Here is an 8081-nt window from a genome sequence, read left to right as displayed (position 1 = left end):
AGCAAGTTCTTTATCTATGAAAATGTCTTTGCTGCGAAGGCATCATCACATTATTTCAAAAATATGGTAGTGGGATGTCAACAGGCCGGTGTTGGAGTACAACCTCCCACTCCCTATGAGATAAGAAACAAATATTTGGATATGGAGTATAAAGACATTGGCAAGTATGTTAACAAGTTGAGGTCAAAGTGGGAAACTAATGGTTGCACAATCATGTGTGACGGATGGACTGGCCCGACCAGATTGTCTATCATAAACTTCATGGTATACTCCAAGGGAAAGACAATTTTTTTGAAGTCTGTTGATGCTTCAGACCATATAAAGAACTACAAGTGTATTTACAAATTATTGAGGGATGTAATCATGGAGGTGGGAGAGCATAATGTTGTCCAAGTCGTGACCGACAACGGTTTTGCATTTGTCAAAGCTGGAAAAAAGTTAATGAAGCATCATAATGTGTTTTGGACATCATGTGCAACACATTGTATTGATCTCATGTTTGAGACAATGGGGAATAGAGAGAATGTTGCTACTGTGGTAAAAAGAGCTAGAACGATCACAAATTATATTTACAATCACGGTTGGTTGTTGGCAAAGATGCGTGAATTTTGCAAAGGAGAAATTATTCGTCCAGCTACCACTCGATTCGCCACCAACTATATTGCATTAGTCAGCCTACTTAAGAAGAAAGCAGGGTTGAAGCAACTATTCACTAGTGACGATTGGGCCAACCACAATTTGAGCTGCTCAAATGCAGGTCGTATGGTGGAAAGTATAGTGCTTGATCATGCTTTTTGGACTCAATCAGAACATGTGTGCCAAGTGTTTGAACTTCTTTACAAAGTTTTACGGATCGTTGACACATAAGTGTATCCTACTATGGGGGCAGTATATGAGTTGATGCGTGTAGTGAAGGATGAATTGGAAAGAAAACATAGTGCAAGGTGGGTCATAAAGATAATTAAAGACCGATGGTATAAAACATTATACCACGATTTGCATGCAGCAGGTATAAATTATGTCATAATTTGCAATTCATTTCTTTAGTTGCATAAGTATTATTTCTCTTATTAGAGTATGTGTTTCTTTGAACAACATATTATTTGAATCCCCGATACCAATACAGACTCAGTGTTGGAGATGATGGTACCCTTATACGTGTTGTACATAATGTATACTCTAAATTAGACCCTGCATCACCAGCAGTTGGCCAATTTGGAAATGAGGTACACAATTACTTAAATTATAATAATTACTTTGTTGGATTAAACTAACACGATTTATTGAATTCAGCTAACATGGTTTAAAGATGCAAGAAGAACTTTTGGAGAACCAACATCAGTTGCTGCTTGAACAAATATGTCTCCTAGTGAGTATAAACATATTTCACTATAAGTTTATAATAGAATTTGTTGGAGTTATTAGGCTTATCAACATTGTTTTTCATTGTAGCTGAATGGTGGATCATGTATGGGACCGATGCACCAACTGTGAGAAAGTTAGCAATCAAAGTATTATCACAAACAGCTTCCTCATCTGCTTGTGAAAGAAATTGGAGCACATTTGCACTCATACACACAAAGCAAAGAAATAAGTTGGCTCATTGTAGCTAGGAAAAATTAGTTTATTGCTACTACAACATGAAGCTTCAAATTCGAGATAAGGAAGCAGAAATAGATCATGTCGACCATGGTGACCCACTAGATGTGTTTGATATTGGTGGTGAAGATGATGATACAGAGGGTAACCAACTTTATCAATGGATTAGACCTCTTCATTTAGATGATGATGAAGGCAACCCAGCTCCTAGAGTTGCTGAAGAAGCACGTAATGAAGGGATAAATGTAGAAAGAGTATTAGAGGAGGAGGTGAGATCTAGCAACGCTGACTCTTTGGAAGAACTTTTGTGCCCAAGACCAAGAAACACTGGAATTCCACCTTCTTCCAATCCTACACAACCACAACATCGTGCTGATACTAATGATATCTCTAGTACAAGATCAGGAGACTCACCTATCACCGGAGGTGGGAATGATGAAGGATATAGTGGAGCTGGAGGTAGTGGTGGTGGATATGGAAACTATGTTGGACCACCTCCTGGATTTATGAGCCCCTTCACTGGTGAGGCAAACTTCACGCATGCAACACAGGATGATGACCATGGCAGTAGGCGGGCAGGACCAGAAATTAGTGCCATAGGGAAGGACTATACACGCATGCAACACAGGATGATGACCATGGCAGTAGGCGGGCAGGACCAGAAATTAGTGCCATAGGGAAGGACTATACTCGTAGAGAAAGAGGCAAGGGGATTTTGTCAAGTCAAGAAGATGACTCGTTATCTAGAACTTCGGACTCTGTTGGAGTGGGAAGTAGTAACTATGGTAATACTCATAACCAACCATTTCCCTACCCTTCATATCCCATTCCTGTTGGGATGGAATCGAGCGACTCATGGAAACAATCCGAGACTCAATCTTCAAATGATTTTGCTTATGGACAACGTCAACCAATCTCGGATCCATATGGGTGGCATGTTAACAATTACATGCAAAACTATTTTGGGGATTTATCATTTGATAACTACTCTTCACAATACACTCACTCTACACATAGAGATAATGAAGATAGTGAAAAATTTGAACCTCATAGGAATTCTATGTGGTACTAAGTCACTCATGTATCTTACCATGCAATGTATAAAGTGTAAAATATTGTACTAATTCATTATATATAAATGATTATGGTGTGTTTAGACTTCTTTAATTAATTACTACATATTTTCTACACTCACAATGTTTGTCAGCTCGCTATATAATCAACTTGATAATGTTAAATCCATCATGCAATGCATTTCCTTCCAAATTTTTTGTGATAAACTAATAGATAATTGACTAAATAAACATCCTGCAAAGTTTCAATAAAAATTTCCAAGTTTTTCTTACAATTTCCGTGGTTTCCATGTAATTTTTATCGATATCGATATTATCCTGATATTTCCATCGATATTTCCGTGTTTTCGGACTACCGATATTTCCGATATTACCGATATTTAATACCTTGGTTAGGATGGTGGCTGTCGGAGCTGGTGTGGTTGGACTCCTTTGCTGGCTGGGCTGTTTAATTTTACCGGGTCGTCATGTTTTAACGGGTTTAATAGTTGGATATTTAACTGGTTGTAACTTAATTTAAACTCTACATCTCCACCCTCCATTTGAATCCAAGCTCTTATTTACGTGTGTAAATAAGATTCACACCAGAGAAAAGTTGCACTAGAAACGAGATATAGAAAGAAACAGATATACATTTGTGGCATGTGAGTTCTTGGCCGCACGAGTCAGTTACTTCATGAATGATGAAGAATTTTAATCGTAGCACTCCTTGTTTTCTTGACATGTCTTTGTGATACTAGAGATGCACAAAAATGTGTGTAATGCACACACAACATGGAAACTTTTGCTTGAATTTAGATGTAATTGCTCGTAAGAGCATAAAGATAACTGTTACTATTTTTCTCTATTTCTCTAGCCCTGGTATAGGACTGATATTTTTTTTTCCGGGTAATGCTAGGAAGTCCAAATTCTTAAACCAAATTTTGTAAACCAAATGATATGGTTGTTGATAATTGAATTATTACTTAAGTATTGGCTAACGTACTTATTTCTTATTGATGACACATTATTTAGTTTCAAATTTGGTTTCAAATTTCGGTCTCCCAAGCGTTATCTTTTTTCTTTTGCATTTCCTTGTGGGACAATGCTTAGGAGACTAAATTTATAGACAAAATTTGCAAACTAAATGATGTGTCATCAATAAAAATGAGCACGTTTGTCAACGCTTAAACAATTATCTAATCGTCAACTTCCATGTCATTTAGTTTACAAAATTTAGTTTCCATAACATTACCCTTACTTGTGTCTTTCTTTTTTCTTCTCTTGCCGGGATGATTGTTTTATAAACAAAGTGCCTTTCAACCTAACAAACCTACCAAGACACTTTCTTTGACAATTTTGTAAAGGTATGATCATACTTGGTTGCTCACATTTATAAGGGGCATTTACACCATTTACAACAATATATCTTCTGTTTACTTGTTAATACCAAGTTTATTAACCAAATTTTATTGGTAAAATAATATGACAGTTTTATTTAGTCCAATGCTGAGCTACTATAAAACCTCTTTTATCTATAAAATATAGCTTTGCTCTTTGGCAGTTTTGAAAACTTGGTAAATGACAAGTCTTTAAAACAAAATCATGCGATACATGTATGTTTAGTCAAGGAACATGTAAATACATGAATGAATCTCTCTGTTGGTATTCCTAGCTAGAAAAAATAAAATTATAAAGGTTCCTTCTCTGTACATCTAAATTTAAAAAGAAAAAGAAAAACCCAAGAACTAAGAACCAAACATTCCTTCAGAATAGAAATATCACTTAATATATTCAGTATTTTTCACTAAATTCCATTTTTCTTCCCTTGTTCCAACCCAACACCCTCTCTCTCTCTCTCTCTCTCTCTCTCTCTCTCTCTCTCTCTCTCCCCTACCCTCTTTTTAACTCACCCATATATATGCATGGTAAGGAGAAAAACAAAACACTTCCTGAATTATCAATGTTCACTCATTTGCACTAGCTTCTGTGGTTTCGCTCATCAGCCCTTTTAATTTCTCACCTTTGTAAGAAAATCCCATTTGTCTTGAAGTATGCATTGAAGTATACCTAGCAAGCGCATATATATATGCATGCATGCCTGCATGCTTCTCAAACTCGTACCTCTTCAATCCTCCTAATGGCTTCCCTTAAATCAAGCCTTTGCTCAGGCTCACTCGTAGTGCAATCAGCTCCAACCATCAGAAGCTGCAGCATTTGATCCACTGAATCTGTCTCACTTGCTATCTCTGGGTCTAGCAACTCTTGTTCTCTTTGCTCAGCCATGGCTGATTGGACCCACTGAACGACGTCGGTTCCGCCTTTCCCGTTGCTCAGATACTGAGATGGGAACTTCCCGGTGAGGATTTCAAGGATCACAATTCCAAGGCAGTATACATCGGCTTTCGGAGATATTTGCTGGGATTCTATGTACTCTGGGGTCCTAAAAGCAAACATGGATTGTGCAGAATTGCTAGGGTTTATGAGGGGATGTAAGGCATAGTCGTTGAGGACGGGCTCATAGTCTTCTTTTAGTAGAATGTTGCTCGACTTTAGGTTTCCATGGGGCAGGTCATAGGATGCAAACTCTGTGTGGATGAATCCCATTCCACATGCAATTCCTTGAATTATCTGCAGACGGGTTGACCAGTTCAGCTCCGAATGAGAAATTCCACGATCACCTGCTAATTTAAAATTGTGCATATATTTATCAGTCTGGTTAGATTTTTATGAGCTACAAAGTTATAGATGTATACCACCAAGAAACAAAATTGAAATTTGTAGCCCTATCCAATGGGAGTTTTTGTTGTGTTCATCTAGTTAGAAGTGTCTTTCATTGAACAATCTTATACTATTAGACCGTCAACTTAAATCGTTGATAAGGTGAATTCTAATTAATAGTATAGTTGCATAACATGTCATATTCTAACAAGAAGCAGAACCCTAATTTTCATTAGATTCTCCCACATCAACTGTAATAGGGAAAAGAAGAGTTTGGTACTAGTTACCAATCTACATTACCCGGTACATTATTCAGATTTGGTTGATAATCTACTGATATTTGATAATGTCAACTAATTATTAACAATGTACCAAGAATTGTAGTTTAGTAGTCCAAACCATTGATTAGAATGATTACGCCCCTAGTCTAATTTTCATTAGATTTGTCATACAAGGTAAAAATGGTTTGTTGCTAGATAGCAATCTACAATACTTGGTATATATATGTGATATTTGGCCGATAATTTACTTATATATAATTAATAATATCGATCAGTCTCGAATATTGTAGATTGGTACTCAATATTAGTCAATGATGTATCAAGTAGTGTAGATGATACTCGTTACCAGTCAATCAAACAAACATGGTTCTAACATATAAGGAGGCCTGAGTTAAGATTAATTGAGCAAACTTGGACAAACTCATACCATGCAGAACGTATAGCAAGCTGCCCTTAGGAATGTATTCTGAGATCAACAGCTTCTCCTCTCTCCTATAATGGTAAGCTAAAGGAGTCAATATATTCTTGTGGCTTAATCTTCCAAACCTTCTCATCTCAGCATCAAACCCATCTCTCCCCAACCTATTCATCTCCCTCATCCTCTTCACTACCACCGAAAACCCATTAGACATCACCGCCTTGTAAGCCGATCCCAACCCTCCATTCCCCAAAACCTCCGCCGCTGCCTTCATCAAATCCGGCAATCCAAACGTACCCTTTTCCTCATTCACCATCAAAAGCTCGTTCATGCCGTTTTTCCCATGATTCGACCCCTTCTTCGAGTCCCCGCCACCTTTTCTGCTATTGCTTTGGTTGACCTCCATGCTACGATTTGACTCATTCGTGCTTCTCACGCTGCGATTTGTGGTGCTTGGAACATGAACGTCAACCACCTGCTCCTGTACATTACGATGGTCATCCATGATCTGTTCTTTGCCGAGCACGTTGAAATCGTCCTCCGGTTTTCGCCTCTTCTTTGTGAGCAGCACGTAAAGCAGGAGTAGAACCATGATAGCGGCAATGACACTGATGACTATGATTATGGTTTTTGATCTTTTATCTTCCTCTTTCTTAGATGGAGTCGAGTGCGGCGTCGAGGGTGGTGACTTTGATGGGGATTCTGGCGGAGGAGATGACGGTGTTGGAGGTGGCTTGCATGATGACTTGAGTGGCCCGCCACATAGTCCTTCGTTTCCTTCAAACGCCTTGGGGTCGAATTTCGATAGGGTTTCCGGGATAGGACCTTGTAGTTTGTTGTTCGAAAAGTCGAGTGAGTTCAATACTTCTGATTTTAACTTCGGGATAGGGCCTGTGAATTGGTTTTTCTCCAAGTGAAGTTGTTCTAGCTTGGTCAATTGGGTCAATGACTCTGGGATTTTTCCGGTGAAATTGTTACCGTTGATGTAAATTTTCTTCAACGACGTCAAATTGGAAAAGTAGTCTTTTGGGATTTCACCGGAGAAGTAATTTCCCGCTAAAAACATGGATTTCAATGCACCAAGCTTGTGGAAATCTGGAATCGGACCTGAGAATTTGTTGTTCATGATATTAATGGTTCTGAGGGTAGGAATGTCTTTCATTGCATCGATGTCAATATTTCCGGAGAGACCCATGTTGGGGAAATGGAGACCAGTGATGACATCTTCGTTGCAGACAATCCCAGCCCATTTGTCGTTACACGGGGAGGTGTTTGGTTCCCAGTTGTCCAAGGGATTGTCTGCAGGAGAGAGAGAGTTCTTGAGCTTCAAGAGAGCTTCTTGTTCTTGTGACAAGGAGAGGGAGAGGTGAGTGGAGGAGAGGAAGATGAGGAGGAAGAGGAACGAGCGAACAGCGACCATTTGCCAGGCCGGAAGGTGGACAATGTGGTGTCGTCGTCTCCACCGGATAGAAAACAAGCCGCTGTTCGAGATGGCGTGGTGGTGTTGTGTGTGAGGGTTTGGTGTGTTTGTTTTTCATCAATGTAGGGTGTATGAGAGAGGAGGGGAAGGAGGAGGAGGGGAAGGAGTTGCGTGTGACATGTTTAGGTGGGTGGGGTGTATTGGGGGGATAGGGATTGCCAGATTTTACAAGACAATCTAAGAATAGAGATTCAGTACAGAAGAGAGAGGGCTGTATTTGCCTCTTGTGGGGGATTCAGAGAGAGAGAGAGAGAGAGGGAGAAAAGAGCGGTGGAGGTTGTGGAACTTGCATTGACCTTTTCAGCCATTGGATGCCCCACATTTCAGGACTTCAAATTCCAAAAATTACACACAAAAACATTCTTTTCATTCATTCCTTTCAGTTGGGTAGAGTTGGTAGAAGGAGACACCATATTTGCGGTGCCACCCTTTCATGATTGATCACAAGTGAACGGGTGTTGTGTAAATAATACTAGATAGCCAGTAGTAGAAACTAGATTTTCCATCTAGAGTACCAGCGTTGTCTGCAT

General features: G+C 39.2%; 1 protein-coding gene across 2 annotated transcripts; it reads right to left on the bottom strand.

The window, feature by feature from the left end:
• Window positions 1-4242: 4242 nt before the first annotated feature.
• Window positions 4243-7739, bottom strand: LOC126601091 (pollen receptor-like kinase 3). 2 transcript variants are annotated; one of them, XM_050267758.1, is made up of 2 exons: window positions 6081-7739; window positions 4243-5335 (listed from the first exon to the last, which is right to left on the bottom strand). In XM_050267758.1, exons 1-2 carry the CDS (start codon window positions 7489-7491, stop codon window positions 4764-4766), a joined length of 1983 nt encoding a protein of 660 aa, XP_050123715.1. In that variant the 5' UTR covers window positions 7492-7739; the 3' UTR covers window positions 4243-4763. The 2 variants fall into 2 exon arrangements, with proteins under 2 accessions (XP_050123715.1, XP_050123717.1); XM_050267760.1 differs by having other exon boundaries at window positions 4243-5332; window positions 6081-7737.
• Window positions 7740-8081: the final 342 nt, after the last annotated feature.

The sequence above is a fragment of the Malus sylvestris genome, chromosome 15, assembly GCF_916048215.2.
Source record: "Malus sylvestris chromosome 15, drMalSylv7.2, whole genome shotgun sequence".
NCBI lineage: Eukaryota > Viridiplantae > Streptophyta > Magnoliopsida > Rosales > Rosaceae > Malus > Malus sylvestris.
The sequence above is the reverse complement of the archived record's forward strand: the minus strand, read 5'-3'. Positions and strand labels throughout refer to the sequence as shown.

What these genes read in the sequence shown, in the direction of transcription:
- LOC126601091 (XM_050267758.1), bottom strand. Translation starts at nt 7,491, where the DNA reads ATGGTCGCTGTTCGCTCGTTCCTCTTCCTCCTCATCTTCCTCTCCTCC. An exon ending in CTTGCTATACGTTCTGCATG is followed by an intron (nt 5,336 to 6,080) that starts GTATGAGTTTGT and finishes ATTTTAAATTAG; the next exon opens with CAGGTGATCGTGGAATTTCT.